The sequence below is a fragment of the Carcharhinus amblyrhynchos genome, chromosome 9 (assembly GCF_965287045.1).
Source record: "Carcharhinus amblyrhynchos chromosome 9, sCarAmb.v2.hapA, whole genome shotgun sequence".
In the NCBI taxonomy this organism is placed as follows: domain Eukaryota; kingdom Metazoa; phylum Chordata; class Chondrichthyes; order Carcharhiniformes; family Carcharhinidae; genus Carcharhinus; species Carcharhinus amblyrhynchos.
In genome coordinates, this window is record NC_137332.1 from 13,478,509 (window position 1) to 13,496,466 (window position 17,958).

At 39.6% G+C, this 17,958-nt stretch overlaps 1 protein-coding gene across 1 annotated transcript in view; it reads left to right on the top strand.

The window, feature by feature from the left end:
- LOC145347594 (serine/threonine-protein kinase N2-like) overlaps window positions 1-14,152 on the top strand; it is a 120,146-nt gene extending 105,994 nt beyond the window's left edge. The window contains exons 13-22 of the mRNA XM_080195184.1: window positions 535-671; window positions 807-882; window positions 983-1,074; window positions 2,105-2,281; window positions 4,011-4,073; window positions 5,900-5,976; window positions 7,601-7,743; window positions 7,829-7,936; window positions 10,617-10,697; window positions 12,479-14,152. Coding sequence (XP_080051310.1) covers window positions 535-671; window positions 807-882; window positions 983-1,074; window positions 2,105-2,281; window positions 4,011-4,073; window positions 5,900-5,976; window positions 7,601-7,743; window positions 7,829-7,936; window positions 10,617-10,697; window positions 12,479-12,682 — 1,158 coding nt within the window. The 3' untranslated portion in view covers window positions 12,683-14,152. The remainder of the gene's footprint in view (window positions 1-534; window positions 672-806; window positions 883-982; window positions 1,075-2,104; window positions 2,282-4,010; window positions 4,074-5,899; window positions 5,977-7,600; window positions 7,744-7,828; window positions 7,937-10,616; window positions 10,698-12,478) is intronic.
- Window positions 14,153-17,958: the final 3,806 nt, after the last annotated feature.

Genomic DNA, 17,958 nt, shown 5'->3' on the forward strand with positions numbered 1-17,958 from the left:
CTACTGCCTCTGGCAGCTTGTCCCAGACACACTCCACCCTCTGTATGAAAAAATTGTCCCTCTGGACCCTTTTGTATCTCTCCCCTCTCTCCTTAAACCTATGCCCTCTAGTTTTAGACTCTCCTATCTTTGGGAAAAGATATTGACAATCTAGCTGATCTATGCCCCTCGTTATTTTATAGACCTGTATAAGATCAGCCCTCTACACTCCAGGAAAAAAGAAGTCCCAGTATATCCAGCCTCTCCTAACTCAAACCATCAAGTCCCGGTAGCATCCTAGTAAATCTTTTCTGCGCTCTTTCTAGTTTAATAATATCCTTTCTATAATAGGGTGACCAGAACTGCGCACAGTATTCCAAGTGCGGCCTTACCAATGTCTTATACAACTTCAACAGGACGTCCCAACTCCTGTATTCAATGTTCTGACCAATGAAGTGGAAGAGGAAGTCGGGAATGCCAGAACTTTGTTGTATTTGACAGTATGTTTTTACCATGGAGTAGGAATAGCACTGATTCTGTTTGATTCTTTTACAGGAAGCACTCTCAACTTTTGATTTTCTGAATGATAGAAACAATATTGTTTCAAAGGTAGAGAACAATATAATTTCTGTGCCAGAGCTACCCCATCCAGAATTAGACTTTCGAACATTCCCACAGTCGGAAGATAAACGGTATATAATTTATATTCTTATTTGTATCATGATTCAAAGAAATATGTAAATATGATTGTGATTTAACTTCAGTCCTGAAGGAAGCAACAAGGAGTTGAGACTTGTAACAAAACGTTTCATGTTTTAATTCTTCAGAATGCAGCCAAGATTCCAGTTTAGTCTTTTGGACTTCCGGTGTGTTGCTGTGCTTGGCAGGGGTCACTTTGGAAAGGTAATCCTGATGTGAGAAATGGAAAGCCTTTTGCTTTCACCTTGCATCTGTTCAGAGTCAGTGAAATAAATATTTGACGCTTAATCCGTATGTATCACAGGTTCTTCTTTCTGAGTACAAAGTCACCGGTGAAATGTTTGCCATCAAAGCCTTGAAGAAAGGAGATATTGTGGCTCGTGATGAGGTGGACAGGTAAGTTCGTAGGAAATTTGTATCTGTAGCCTGATAAATTTCTTTTATGAAAGAGACCTGTACCCTTGCAAAGATGGAAACACGATTTTTTTTTAAGGAATTTCAAACATTTTCTCTCAGTGCACCTTTGGAAGCAAGGTGGCACAGTGGTTAGCACGACTGCCTCTCAGCACCAAGAACCTGGCATCAGTTCTGGCCTTTGGTGACTGTGTGAAGTCTGCATGTTCTCCCTGTGTTTGCATGTTTCCTCCAAGTGCTCCAGTTTCCTCCAAAGTGAAAAATGTGTAGGTTAGATGGATTAACCATGGGAAATGTGTGGGGATAGGGCCTTGCTAAGATATTGTGTTAGAGTTGGTGCAGACTTGATGGGTCAAATGGCTGCCTCCTGCACTGTAGGAATTCTGAGAACCCTTAATAAACCATTTTTAGTTATTTTTGCTCTGCCACTGGCATTGAGTGACACAGCAAACACTAAATCTGAGGTGAGCCTTCTCTTTTGCGTTGTGTTTGGCTGATCTGATCCAAGTTTATTACTTTTTAACTTTAAAGCCGTATTTTGAATTCAGTTGTAATCAATGCACCATTGGTAGTCACGCAAGGAAGTCACTGTAATGAAATGCTGTCTCGACTGATAAGTAAAATACTACAAAACTGCACCATGTCCATTCTCCTCTTAGCACTGCAGATTTTCACTGTTTTCAGGTTTCATTTTTAACACCGTTATTAATCTTGCATAGATGTGTCTTAGCTATGGCAGACGTTTGACTATGTTTCTTGCCTATATTTACATTCATCGTAGCCTCAAGTTTGAGCCAGTACCCGCATTTAGAAACCAATGTTTAATTTAAAGTGAACTATTGTTACAAACTACCACTTTAGATTTTTTAAATGTATACAGAACTAATCATAGCATCTCAAACATTTGTCAGCTTCAATAATAAATGACTATTTTGTATTTTTGATGAATGCTTTCAGAATTGCTTTCATTGCTGGATTGCAGAATTTAATTATTTGTTGTTTCTTTCTGCAGCCTTATGTGTGAGAAGAGGATTTTTGAGACTGTGAACAGTGTCAGGCATCCATTTTTGGTCAATCTCTTTGCCTGTTTTCAGACCAAAGATCATGTATGTTTTGTAATGGAATATGCTCCTGGTGGGGATTTGATGATGCACATTCATGCGGATGTTTTTTCTGAACCCAGGGCTGTGTAAGTACTAACTCATATACTTGTAATGCATGGTTTTTGGAAGGTACATTGCCAACTTCGCAGAGTACCTAACTCCCTCTGGCTGTTCGTTTACATTTTTTAAACCTTCTGAACATTGAAGGCAGGAGAACTTTAATGATTACATTGCAAATGTTTAATGTAAATCCTTGCTGCAACTTTGATCATCTCAATCTCTTTAAATATCTTCTGGTGTTTATCTTTTTGTCACTAGTTCACAATAGTGAAAAGACAAAATATCGCATGATAACCAAATCCATCTGTGCTGCGTGTATAATGGCTGTTTTTAAAAAAAAACTTTCCTCACAAAGCTTCTGGGAATGAGAGAGAGGGCTTTCCTTACCAACATTTTGCTTTTAATCACGCTAAAAATAGATTAATGGACTTTTTTTGTTCATGGGATTTTACTGTGTTTTTCCTCCATTAGTGACTCACTACAAAATAACACATGAAAATTAAAAAGTTAATGCAGAATTGAGTGTAAAAGAAATTGTATTTAAAATTACCGTTCTTGTCTCTCTTCACAAATAGTGAAAGCTATTATTATCTTGCTGATGTGATACTTGTTTCAAATTAAACATCACTAACCATGTAAGTGTACCTACATGGGCAGTACAGTGGCTAGCACTGCTGCCTCACAGCGCCAGGGACCCGTGTTCAATTCCCAACTTGGGTTACTGTCTGTGTTCTCCCATGCCGTGTGAGTTTCCTCCAGGTACTCTGGTTTGCTCTCTGTCTGAAAGGTGTGCTAGTTAGGTGCATTGACCCGAACAGGTGCTGGAGTGTGGTGACTAGGGGAATTTCACTTCGTTTCAGTGTTACTGTAAGCCTTACTTGTGACTAGTAAATAAACTTTACTTGCTTTACTACACCTGCAGTGATTCAGAGGAGGTAGCTCACCACCATCTCAAGGGAAGCTAAAGTTGAGCAACAACTGTTGGCATTGCCAGTGGCACACTTATCCCATGAAAGAATTTTGAAAAGTACATATCTTTTGTGCAGGAAATGACATTAACCGAACAGACTAATGCGTCAAACAATTGTAAATGCATTCATTTTCAAAAAAGCTAACATCTATATGCCAAGTTTGGAAAGAATCTAATTTATGCGCTTCATTGCAATAGCTATTAGTCTGTTTTATTGTAATAATAACGCTGAAAAGAGAGGCATTGCTGAAACTTTTCATCTTGCACCCATCAGGGCAAACACAAGAATGCCAATTGATCCAGTACCCTTTTCCCTGTGGTATAAATTGTTTGTTTGAAATTTTGCATTCTTGCGTTTGTCCAAGCGAGTGGAAGAAGAAAGGATGTGGAAACATGTTTCTCTGTCCAGCAGCATTCAGGTTCTGCACTACCAAGTGTGTGAAGTTAGATTGTGGATCTGCTTGATCTCATTGCAAGGTGAAACAGGCTTGAAGGGCTAAATGACTTCCTGTTCCTGTGCAAATAGACTCTTGCTGGTCTGTTGCAGTTTGCATGCTGCCTCAGGTCAGCTTGCAGCCGGTAGCCTCAGCAGACAAATGGGGAGGGAGGATTAGCCCCTTTATTGGAAGAGCTTGTGGGAAGCAAGAGAAAAGCACTTTTTAAAAAAGTTGTGGATTTATTGCTTTTGTTAAAAATTTAGCATATTGCCTGAGGAAAATATAATGGTAATGAAGGCATTATTGCTTTATTTCTATTGACCATTAACTTGACTTTCCCTGCAATAGGTTTTATGCTGCTTGTGTGGTTCTTGGTTTGCAGTATTTGCACGAACACAAGATAGTCTATAGGTGAGTAGGAGAAAGATTACTTTTTGCTAATGGTCTGCTTTTAGAATCCATTTTTGCCAGAAGTATTAACATGTATTAATATCAAGAAAAGCAAATTACTGCAGATGTTGGAATAGTATGGAATGTGAATAGCAATAGTACTGAATTAGTATTAACACTAATTCTGATGTGATGAGCTTTGTTTCAGAACTGTTATAGACCCCGCTTCTTCTTGAAAAAGTGTCCTTTGTGTTTCAGGGTTTATTTTTTCTCAGTATTTTTACACTATGCTCTTAAGAGTTCTGCTTAGACTTGAACAGCAATCAACTGCGCAATTACAATAAAGCTATTGAATCACCTTCCAACCACTTAATAGGCACACTATTGATAGTCCAGCTGTGGAGTATGCAAATGTTTAATGCTGATGGAGTGAACAAGAAAACACTTAACCGCACTTCCTTGATGAGGCTCTGCAAATAATTTTGAGCAACAAGGCAATCTTCCAAAAGTCAAAAGAACTGTGTGTCATTAAACAGAGGTCCCAACATGTCTGGGAAATAAACACACTGCGTGCATGTTACGTAAGGTTAGCAAAATTGCCATGTTGCAATTACCACACATCTTTTATACTTGGACAAATGAAAACCCTTGAGGTTCGAAAGCCAAAATGTACCTTTAAACCGTAAAATCTTTACTATCGTAACTACATGTCTGAGAAACTGTTTCCAGTGACAAGCTGGTAATCAGGAGGATACGGGTTTTATATGATTGGCAAAGCAACAAGAGGCAGCATGTTTTTATTATTTTGATCCATTTTCGATGCTCCCTTTGATCTGTGCACTCGTGAGATTATACTTAGTTACTGGTACGTGTGGAGATAGAAGTTATAGGTTATATGGGGCAGTACGATGGCACAGTGGTTAGCACTGCTACCTCACAGCGCCAGGGGCCTGGGTTCTATTCCCTGCTTGGGTTAGAGTTGGTGCAGCATCTGCACATTCTCCCCCAATCTGCTTGGGCTTCCTCGGGGTGCTCCGGTTTCCTCCCACAATCCAAAAGTTATGCTGGTCAGGTGCATTGACCATGCTAAATTCTCCCTTCAGTGTCAACGAATAGGGGATTTTCACAGTAACTTCGTTGCCATGTTGATGTAAACCTACTTGTAACACTAATAAATAAACTTTAAAGAATCTGTAGATTATAATATTGGACCTATCTTCCCTTAAATTGTAGTCATACTCTAGTAATTTAAACTGGTTCATTATATTTAAACAGGTGGAGATGTTGCTCCTGAGCACCACGTGTTCCAACCTCTAAGTCTAGCAGATTGCTGACTGTCAGTAATACATCACCTACGTCAATCGTTAGCAGATCCATTCCTTACACTGCACGATCTGAAATACCGCTAATGAAAGGGTGGTGGAAGCAGATTTAGAAGTAGTATTCAAAAGAGAATTGGAGAGCTGCTAAATGAGGGGGAAAATATACAGGTTATGGGAGAAGGGCGGGGAGGAGTGGGACTAATTGGTTCAAAGAGCTGACATAGGCACACTGGGCTGAATGGCTGTCTGCTATTCTGTATCGTTCTGTGATTCTAAAAAAATCCTCTACCTGCTATTTGATTTATTCAATCCTGGATGTAATCATTCAAGATACTGCTCGTGGTGAGTGCGGCTCATAATTGGAGTTACGATGTTGTGGCCCTGATCTCCACTTGCTACTAACAAAGCTTTTTATGCTCAGAAATTACGACCTTTACCTTTGTAAGCTGGGGTTGTTGAGTAGAAATTAATTTGAGCAATTTTTTGAATGTATAGAGAGTTGATAAAAATGTTGTCCCCTTGCAGAGATTTAAAGCTAGATAACCTGTTGTTGGATAGTGACGGCTATGTGAAGATTGCTGACTTTGGTCTTTGCAAGGAGGGTAGGTATTAAAACTCTTGTTCACTGAAAACATCCTGATAGTTTGAATGCATGTATTGTCCCATAATACTGTTTTAGCAGTTACTTCCTATTGATTGATAGCAGGATGCTTCCTATGGTGATTAGTTCCTTCACGTGCCATCTTCATTCTAATAACAAAATACGTAGTTGTACATTGTCTCAAATTAAAATGCATGCTAAAATGTTTTTGGAATTGAAATCTGTAATATAAATCTGCTTGCATTGTTGTGAATCTTGATATTGATAAGTTGTGGAAATCTGCCAGTTCCTTGTCAGTTACAATGTATGAGCAGCCTAGGTACCACAGAGAAGGAATAACTTGTCAAATATGCTGGATTGAATTGATTATATATCGTCAGTGCTGAATAATGGAAGTGCAATAATGCATTGGCCATGTCAACAGTGATCGTGTGCTTAAAGCAATAGTTACTAAGAAGGCAGCGTGCCCAGGCAACTGGCTGCAGTGCAGTGATAATCCACAGCTACTTAAAAGGCAATAATTGTGTACCAAAATGAGCCATGATCCAAGTAGATCACCTGATATTGCATTTTGCAGTCATCACTGTACTCCCCAATTAAGCTAATTGGCATAAACCACTAGAACAGATTTTGATTCCTTGTACAACCATTTTGCGGGTTTTGTGCCTAAAATGTTCCCATGTGGCCTGCCACATTAGTTTCAGATTTGAATCTACATGTACTAAATGCTGCTTAAACATAGAAACATAACAACATAGAAGATAGGAGTAGGAGGAGGTCATTTGGCCCTTCGAGTCTGCTCTGTCCCATTCATTAAGATCATGGCTGATCATCTAACTCATTAGCCTAATCCTGTTTTATCCCCATAATCTTGGATCCCATTTGCCCCAAGTGCTATATCTGGCCGCCTCTTGAATACATTCAATGTTTTGGAATCAACTACTTCCTGTAGTAATGAATTCTATAGTCTCACCATTCTTTGGGTGAAGAAATGTCTCTTCACCTCCACCCTAAATGGTCTACCCTGAATCCTCAGACTGTGACCCTTGGTTTTGGACCCCCTCAGCCTTGAGAACATCCTCCCTGCATCATTCTGTCTAGACCTGTTAGAATTTTATAAGTCTCTGTGAGATCCCCCTCTCATTCATCTGAATTCCAGCGAAAACAATCTTAACCTTGTCAGTCTCTCCTCATACACCAGTCCCACCATCCCCAGAAGCTTTGCTAGCTGTCAGTTTTGTTCTCCTACATCTGCTCTGGTTTCTTCCCACGCTCCGATGTGCGGACTAGGTGAATTGGCCATGCTGAATTGTCCCATCGTAACCCAAGATGTGTGGATTAGAGAGATCAGCGGGATAAATATATTGCGTTACGGAGATCAGGTCTGGGTGGGATGCTGTGTTGGAGTCTCAATGCAGACTCGATGGGCCGAGTGGCCTGTTTCTACACTGTAGGGATTCTATGAATTCGAGTACACTTCTCATGTCACTCATTTTAACATATTATCATTGCTTTTAAGATCATTTAAGTGACCTAACTGTATGTTACATAAAAGGTTATGCAACTTTGGATTCTGTTGGTAAATACAGCTGTGAAATTGATTCTGTTGACATCATTTATTTCAGGAATGGGTTTTGGCGATCGAACAAGCACATTTTGTGGCACTCCTGAGTTTCTTGCTCCAGAAGTACTGACAGAAACTTCATACACGAGAGCTGTGGACTGGTGGGGACTTGGTGTTCTTATCTATGAGATGTTGGTTGGTGAGGTGAGTACAAATGGTTGGAATGATTATTTTGTTATGCACACTGCATTTAAACAATATAAATTATTTTTTTCTTGACTCTTGTCAGTCGCCATTTCCTGGGGATGATGAAGAAGAAGTTTTCGATAGTATTGTAAATGATGAAGTGCGATATCCAAGATTCTTATCTACAGATTCCATCTCCATCATGAGAAGGGTATGTTTCAATGATTGATTTGAGAACAAAAAATTCACTTTTTTTAATAAACTTGGCTGCTTTGAAGCTCTGCAGTGTTGTCAGTAATATTAATTCCACTACTTTTTGGATAGATTGTAAAAACTAAGTTTCCGTTATTATTTCATCTTTTTTGATTTTTAAGCATTCTTTGAATTAGTGCTCATCAAACTGATGTGAAATAAAAATGAGTATTATGTAAATGTATCCATCATAAAATAAGGAAGTATGTTTGGGATGGTCACAATGGTTTTGTATTTTAAACGATCATTCCCTTCAAGTAGTCAGCCAAAGTAAGAGTGCATTCAATTTGATTTATTAAAGAGAACTATAGCTATATGACTCTGAATAAAGCCATTCAGAGTGAAAAATTCAGAAATATATCGGCAATTAAAGTCTCAGCTTTGATTACAAGTAATTAGCATATATCAATAAAAAGAATAGGCGTTATCTTCATCCAGTCATAAAATGTTACATCATATGAGGGTGACACAGTGGTTAGCACTGCTGTCTCACAGCTCCAGGGACCCGTGTCCACTTTCTGGCTTGGGTCACTGCCTGTGTGGAGTTTGCATATTCTCCCTGTGTCTGCATGGGTTTTCTCTGGGTGCTCCGGTTTCCTCCCACAATCCAAAGATGTGTGGGTTAGGTGGATTGGCCATGCTAATTTGCCCTTTGGTGTCCTGGGATACATAGGTTAGAGGGATTAGTGGGGTAAATAGGTGGGATTATGGGGATAGGGCATGGCTGAGATTGTTGTCGGTGCAGACACGATGGACCGAATGGCCGCTTCCTGCACTATAGAGTTTCTATGATTTCTATGATATCAAAGTACAGTTTTTAAAACAGTCACTTGTTTAATTATGTTATCCAATTAATGTAAGGTTTTTACTTCAGTTGGGTATTGTTTTCACCATCTTTAGGCATTCCAACTGTCTCTGATTATTAGAACATGGACAACTCCTTTGTCCAATGCAGATATCTGACATAATGAGACCTTGGTGTCTGTTGTGAAGACTCTTTTATAAGAAGACCTTTTTTTTCAAAGCAACTTGTGTGATTTTTAAATTTGGGTGATATTAGTGTTAAAAGCTGCCGTTATTGAAATTGTTCAGTTATGTTAGAGAGGCAGATACACAAGTAGAATTGATTATAACAGCATGGTCTGATCAAATGGTGGAGCAGTGGATTCAGGAAAAGTCTTGGTTCATTGTAGGGCAGTGTCAGGAAACAGTTAGTTCTAAGTAATCTATATTTGAATCTGTGGGTTTTAGGTTCAAGTAAGTTTAATTTTGTGTGTATGAAAGGGTTAAAACTTTAGTCAGCTTCAAGATAAAGGTGCCTGTGTGTCTGGCTTTTTGGTTTCATTTCAAACTCTGCCTGCGTTATAATTAAAGTTTTATGACGTAAAAACAATTATAGAGGTTAGAAAAAAGCTAAGCTGTTGCTTAGCAATCAGGGAGCCACATTGAAAGGCATAAGCAGTTGTGGTTCAGTTGCATCCTGAGATGCAACTGAAGAAAGCTGCTTGCACGCAAACTGGCAGCACAAGCGGGACAATGGACTAAGGTGCAGAAAGCAAATCCCAGAAGCTATAAAAAAGATAGTTCTTGAAAACAGGGATTGAATATTGGAGGTCTAGGAAGACTGAAGTCAAAGGGACAAAACTGGAATCCGAACACAGTACTGTTTGCTGAAGTTAAAGAAAGAGCAGAGAGAAGTTCCCAGTTAACAATAGAGTTGAAAGATGCAGACCTGGTGAAGTCAACTAGTAAGAAGCTAGACATCAGAAGTAATTCTAAAGTTAGTGACACCTTTAATTTAGCTCTGTTGGCATGGATAGAAAGGCACAGAACTTACATTGGGTAACAGCTGCCACTTGGTTTCAGAGTGTGGTGTGCCTAATCACAGTTGGCCTGTTGGCTTGCATAGACTGTGTACTTAGAACATTATAATACAAGATCTCTTTTGTAACTTGTGTCACCTTTAAAAATCTGTGAAGATGTAGATGTGGTGATGGGATACTGTATCAACACTGTTTTCGTGTTTAATGTTGTTTTATTGAAAGCCAATCATCAGTCCTGTGATTCTGTTCATTTGTCTCTCTAAATGAAAAATAAAAGTTAACAATCTGTCGAGCCATCTCTGCTGTAATAGCATCAGCTGGGATTATAACAGCAGTGGGGGCATTTAACAATAACATGATATTATCTTTTAAATACCAAGTTGATGCAACTTGAATGATGCCTTCAAACCTTGGTCAGGTTTAAATATTAACAGTCTTCAAGTAGAACTTCGTAGGTGTGTGACAGGATCTGTGAAATAGCTGTTGAAATGTGTAATCCTTCTCTTGTCATAAACTGTTGCTAAAACTATTCCACGTGCATAAGTATATTGTATCCTATTCCTGTCAAATGACATCGGACAGCAAAGATATTATGCAATATTAAAGATATTGTGTAATAGCAACTGAGAAGCTGAAGGGTGCTAACACCAGAATTGTATGAAATCAAAATCCATCTGTACAGATTAAGGGCCACTGTTGGATCCCGCTTGGTTGGAACTTGTGTGTTTAAACCTGTTATTTCAGCACATGTATGATTGTAGATCTTTTTCTGAAAGGAGTTATGCAAACACTAACTAGCATTACTGTTGTCATTAGCTCCTGAGGAGGAACCCAGAACGGCGTTTGGGTGCAAGTGAAAGGGATGCAGAAGATGTAAAGAAACAAGCGTTTTTCAGAGTAGGTGTTTGTTCTGATTACTTTTCAATTCTGTAATTTTGTGTGGGAAAGCGGTGAATGTGGTCTGTGTAATATTTATGCATGGGTTCCAAAAGTAATAAAAATGATTATTTAATAAGTTGTGAAGAAAAAGATCTATAAGAGAACATAACTGACCAAATACTGTTAAAATAGAGGGCAGCAATTGTGAAACGAACAAAAAAACTTGCGCAAGACTGTACGCCAACTTAAGTGATATAAACAGCCCCTAGTCAACCATTAAAAGGTCAGTGACTTGAGTGCAAATTTGGGAAACATTTCCTAGGACAATTTAGAGAGAGTGTAATTCGATGAAGGGCAAGAGATGACGATTTCTGGCTTTAGGTCATCTATCGAAAAGGTGAGCAGAAACAGGTTACCAGAGCTCTTCATCGGGCCCTCATCAGGTCAAACAAAAATTTCAAATAATTGTCACAATTTACAACACGAGAAATGGATGTTCATTTGTTGGCAAGTCAACCCTGATGGCCGAGATGTCGCCATGAAGAAAGCAACAGGGATCAATTGGCTCCCCAGAACTGTTAAAATTGCCATACCACAGACCAGTCGCTGCAAAGAGAAGGAATATGTTCAAGCCCTGGGACATTTGGAAGCCTGTACTTCCCAATGCTTTCTCCAGTGCAATACTGAACTTGCCAACTAATCAGCACCTTTTTCTCCTGCAGTATAAATAATAGTTTGAAATATGGCATTCTTGTGTTTGTCCTGATGAGTTCAAAACAGAAAGCTTTGACAACATGCTTCTCTTTTTAGGAATATCAAAGAGGTGTTTATGCTGCATTTTTATTACTGCAACACAGTTACAGCTTTGAATTGATACTAAAGTTTCAGTCTAACTCTGGTTGAGTGCCTGCCTACCTCCCATGAGTACTGAGTAAAATGGTCTCTGATCATTTGGGTTTGACACTTTGTGTAGCGTAACACCAGTATTGCTTTTATGGAATGCTCATGGAATCCCTTCAGGAGGAACTTGAAATGTCTGTGTGGATGCTCCATCATGTGCTGTCTAAGCATTGGCACTTTAATAGTCATGAAGGGAGGGAGTTGTGAGTTTGTGTAAACGGCTGGCACAGTGGTTAGCACTGCTGCCTCTCAGTGTCAGGAACCTAGGTTCGATTCTAGCCTTGAGTGACTGTGTGGAGTTTGCACTTTCTCCCCATGTTTGCGTGGTTTCCTCCTAGTACACCTATTTTCCCTCGCAGTCCAAAGTTGTGTAGGATAGGTGGATTAGCCATGCTAAATGTGCGGGGTTATGGGGATCAGCTAGAGGGTTGGGCCTGACTGTGTCTCAGAGTCAGTGCAGACTGAATGGGCCAAATGGCATCTTGCTGCATTATAGGGATTCTATGGTTTAATATTTATATGGTGTTCTTTCTTGAGGGAAATAGTTATTATGGACAGCAAGTGTAAATATTTTACAGCCATAGTATATTGCACTTACATTAGATAAAAGAATAAGGGAGGACCATGAACTAAACATTTAATGGGACTTGATGTAGTTGTCCTGAATTTAAGGGCATGACATATAAAGTGAATGATTGCACGTTCTTGTTGAGTTATGGATGCTGCTTCAGGTGAAGCAGTCATGAATTATACTGATTCTACAATTGACTTGCAAATAACTGGACGGACTAATGCTCACTGCAGTCTCTCGTGATCTATTTCAATTGAACTGCAGTTGACATACTTATTAACCCAAAGCATTGCTGACCTTTTTTTTTTAATCCCCCTTCTTTTAACAGGCTGTTGATTGGATTGCTTTGTTAGCAAAGAAGGTAAAGCCTCCATTCCAGCCCATAATTCAAGATAGAGAAGATGTCAGTAATTTTGACGAAGAATTTACCTCAGAGGCACCGATTCTTACACCACCACGAGAACCAAGGGTCCTGGTCGATGAGGAACAGGGAATGTTCAAGGAGTTTGATTACATAGCAGATTGGTGTTAAATGCAACAAGTACATTTTGATGGAGTATAGAAACTGTGAATTCATCGCTAACTGTAGCTCACAGAAATGTCCTCTTTGTGGCAAATAATGGATACTTCCAGCCTTTTACTGCAGTCTGTGCCATCTGTAGTCCTCCAAATTCATGCAACTGAAGCTTCCTGAAAGAGCAACATCACGACGGCGAGAAGTGGCAACTCTGAATCCTTCACCTTTAGGACCATTGGGAAAGCTTTTTGTTTGTGCCCTTTATCTTTGATCTCCTCGGCTTTGCTCAAACTGACTGAGGTCAGGGAATCCCAGTGTAGACTTTGCACTGTTCTTTCTTGTAACTGTACTAAAGAACTCCTCTTACTATGGTCTGTTCACTTTATAAATGGTAATTGTTGCCTTAATTAGGAGAGGGTGTCGTAAGAATCATTCCTTGGGCTGAATGGAGAACTACTTTCTCTCTGCCACATTACCACTTCAGTTTGAGGTGCTATCAGCTGATGACACTACAGTATGGTCTCACCTGGCATAAGGCAGCTACTGTCTTGACTGCTGATAAATAATTACTGTGTGTGGCCAAGCAATGTGCATTTCAAACAGACTGATTACCCTGCACATTATTTGGTCCCAGATAATGATTTTAAAAGCTAGTTTGATGCCTTACCTTAATGTTGTAAATTTTAATTGTATTTATTATGTAGATTTGCAATATGCCTTAACATTGTGAGACAGCACTAAGTGCTTCCAGACAGATTTCTTTGCAGGTACTGAAAGCCTACCAAAGCCACTTGCCAAACAGCAATGTCACCTCCACGCTCCTGGAACTGTATGTAAAATGGTGGGCGCTGGCCTATTCGCTTCATGAAGAGAAGTCTGTATTTTTTAAATGTTTTGTCTGTAAGTTTTAAGTCTTAAGTGTGAAGAACTAGCCATGAGTGAGATCCTCCTGTTTCTCTCGCACTTCTGAAATTTCCATAACCCAAATTATTTCTTATGTTGTACCATGATCAAAGAACACAAAAAAGATTTTTAATAGTTTATATATCATTTAGTCAGTGGATCATTTCCTTTTATCTGCTGTACATGACAACAGTACTCTCGGCTTCTAAGTTCTTATGGAAATGTATACATGTTTGATTATAGTATTTTAGTTTACATTCACACAGAATTTATAGTGTACACCTTTAATGCACAATGGCCATGGGGAAATGTGTTTTGAAAATGTAGCTAGTCAGTGTGGTTTCTAACTGTTGGGCCATCATAATGCATAGATCGTGCTTTGACTCAGCAACACACTACGTACTGTTGATAATGGTTTGTATATTTTAAGTTTAAAGAAATCCCCCCCCTTTTCTTTTCTCTTGCTAACCACAGCAGGCTCCATGTCAAAAACTGCACAAATAACCAAACAATTTAAACATAAGCTACTGTTTTCCATTCTTTATTGTTCATCCTGTCCTGGTCACAAGAAGGTGGCAATAGCAATAAATACCGCAATATTTGAAATGGCAAATGGACATTTTTTATAAAGAACAGTACATGTAAATAAGCAGGGTTAATTAATGAAAGTTTTAAATAGTTTTTTAAAAAAGTAAATGACTAGCAAAGGTATGTTTCCAAAGTGTATAGAGAGAAGAGAAACATTTTTTTAAAAAAAAGAGAAAATTAAATCACTAATGTTGTAGAGGGCAGGGTGAAAGTACAGAGATGAGCTCAAAGCACTAATTTTATCTCTGACATTTTTTTTAAACAAATGTTTTAGTCTGATTTCAAATTATTGAGAATATTTTACATTATTCATGGTATATTCATTATAAAGTGGCTGCTTAAGCACTTTGTAAGAAAATAAAAGAAGGCGTGTTTGGAATGGTACACTACTATGCATTTACCTTTAAATGTGCCCAGCAGAGTCTCTGGTTGAGAAACATTGAAAAGGGTTTTGCAGTCATTACATTTAAATGCACAAAATTAAAACATTTTAAGTAGGGTATGTTTGTTCCATTGTCCTCTTTTGTGTGTACGTGCAATACAACTCCTTTTTAATTAAAAAAAAATCCTCCTCTTTAGCCTCCAATCATATACTTGCCTTGACACTTACACATGGGCACTCGCAATTGGAGCTCCTGCTACTCCCTCCCTCCCTCTCCCTTTTCTCTCCCACCAAAGTGTATAGCTGTTCTGGCACTAAGAGAATGAAGTGTTATGGGCATAGGATAGGAAAGCTAAGTTGATATAGAAATTTAACTGTGGCCTACTTCTGCTCCTATTTCTTGTGTTCTTAACTCTGTTCAAACCTGTGATCTTCTGGTTTGGAAGGTTTCTCTTGGCTTCACTCATCAACCTTCAGAAGAGCTCTGAAACACACTATATGCTTCATCTGAAAAATTATTTATTGCATGTCTCTGTATCTTTTCCTTAATTTCTACCATTAGTCTTGTTCCTCATGATATGAATTTTTTAAGTCTTTTAAAATGTAGAAATGGTGGACATCAGTATTCTTAAACTTTGTATCATTAGATGTCCCCATTGTGGGAGTTATTTCTAGAATCTGCAGCAACTTGCACTTACAATGTGCCTCTAACCAGATTAGTATCCTTTAGGATTTAGAAGCCTAACCCTGACAAAATCAGCAGTGAGTCAGAAATAACAGTTAGTTGTGTTAAAAGTACGGATTTTAAGGAGATTAAGAGAAGGAAGCATGTTTTAGGGATGTAGTTCCAGAGTTTCAGGCCTATGGTTGAAGGCATAGCTACTATTGGTGTGCTGAAGGGATTTCACGTTGATTTACAACACCAAAACTGGCCATTTAGCCCAACTGGCTAATGCCAGTGTCCATGTTGTGCACACAAACCAATTCCCAACCTGCTAACTCAGCCCATGTATGCTATTCACACCTTCCTCAAGTACTTGGCTTTCTCTTTAATGCATCTATGCTATTTGTCTTGACACTCCATATTACATATTCCAACCACTCTTTGGATACAGAAAAGTGGATTCATTATTAGATTTATTAGTGACCATGTTTGTTACATCTAGATTTTACATTTATATATGTAAGTATCATCCTGGTGGCTACCCTATTAAACCCTTTCATAATCTTAAAGATCTCATCCCTCAATAATTCCAGATTTCAGGAGGCACAATAGGTTGGTGTTGGAGGAATGCAGAAGGGAAAGATTTGTGGCTTTATCATAGGCTCGACCTGGGGCTTTAGATATCATTCCAATTTCCTTTCATCAATGCTCCAGATGATTACATTTCTGACTTTTTTTTAAAATGGTGGTCTTCTCATTCTGCCAACTCATTTCACTTTGTTCTCCAAAATCATGTCTTCTTTGATCCTTCCTTCCTTCCTTGATTCTTCCTTCTTGACCTACCTTCCCTCCTGCACTATTAAGGCTTGACATAGTTCACAAACCCACTCTGCATGCCTTGTTGCTTTGGTTTCACGAAGTATCCTGGCTCTCTTAGAGCTAAAACCTCTGTTGTTTTGCCTACTTTGTACTTTTTCAAGAGTTAACTTTTCTAACTCATACCCCATCTCTCTTCCCCTTCCACTAAATGCTACTGTCTCTCTCCTCACTTGGCATCACCCCTAAATGTCCATTCCCCTGCAAGCAAATCCTTACCATCCTTTTGTCTTGCAGGAATCCTACCATTGTCAAGAATATGGTCAAGCCAGGAAATCCTTCTATTTGTGGAAATCTCTCACTCAGCTATGCATTCCAAATCACCGAGGAAAATATTATCCTCTTTAATATCTGTGCTTAGTCTTGCCCACTGGCAGCTTCACCTTTCAAAACCTCACTCTGTTCCAACCTGTTTTTCACTTCAATTGCAGCACCACACAGCCCCCCCCCCCCCCCCCGCCCACCAAATGTCTGGGTGTTAAGTAATTTCTCATTGTTAACTCCAGCAACCTACACTCCTCCATCTTGTCATCTCTCGACTTTTTGCCTCGCTAGCCACCTCAATCCCACATTTCCCATGGCTGCCCCGCAATCTTGCCTTCTCCCATGTCAATCACCTCTGCATCCTTACCTTTTTTTTACCCCACTCAGATCTCCAACCTCAGGAAAACAAAAGCAAAATATAGCGTATGCTGGAAATCTGAAATAAAAACGTGTGTGGAAAAATCTAACCAGTCTGGTGCCATCTGCGGGAGGGAAATGTTGGCAAGTGCGAGGTGGTCCACTTTGGTAGGAATAATGGTAGGAAGGACTATTACGTGGTGAAAAACTGCTGCAGGCGACGGTGCAGAGGGACCTCGGGGTCCTTGTGCATGAGTCGCAAAAACCCAGCCTGCAGGTGCAGCAGGTGGTCAGGAACGCGAATGGGATGCTGGCCTTCATAGCGAGGGGGATTGAATATAAAAGTAGGGCGGTCTTGCTGCAGCTGTATAGGGCATTGGTGAGGCCGCAGCTGGAGTACTGTGTGCAGTTTTGGTCGCCGTACTTACGCAAGGATATTTTGGCCTTGGAGGGAGTGCAGAGGAGGTTTACTAGGCTGATGCTGGAGTTGAGGGGATTGAGCTATGAGGAGAGGCTGAATAAACTAGGCTTGTACTCGTTAGAGTTTAGAAGAATGAGGGGAGATCTCATTGAGACGTATAAGATGATGAATGGGATGGATAGGATAGAGGTGGAGAGACTCTTCCCGCTCAGAAAGGACACTAGGACTAGGGGGCACAGCCTCAAGATAAAGGGGGGTGCGGTTTAGAATGGAGTTGAGGAGGAACTTCTTCACTCAAAGGGTGGTGAATCTCTGGAATTCTCTGCCCGTTGAGGCGGTGGAGGCTGCCTCGCTAAATATTTTTAAGACGCGGGTTGATGGGTTTTTGATAAGCGAGGGGATTGAGGGTTATGGGGAGAGGGCGGGAATGTGGAACTGAGCCACGACAGATCAGTCATGATCTTATTGAATGGCGGGGCAGGCTCAAAGGGCTAGATGGCCTACTCCTGCTCCTATTTCTTATGTTCTTATGAAAACCATTAACATCGTGAGTGCAAAATGACAATTGTTCAGAATTGGGGAGGTAGAAATGTGATGGCTTTTATGCTGTTGAAAATGGGGGAAAGATTCAGAATGAAAAGGAAGGTAAAGGATAGTTTGGAAGAGAGAAAAATGCAAAAGGTGTAATTGAACAAGAGGCCAAAGGAATGGTAGTGGTTGTAGCAAAAGAAAAGTGTGAATGTCAATGGCAGAATAATGAGCAACTCTGCCTGAAGGCAAAAACATGGAAACAAGATACAGACTAGCACAAGCCAAAAGAAACTAATCAAAATGGG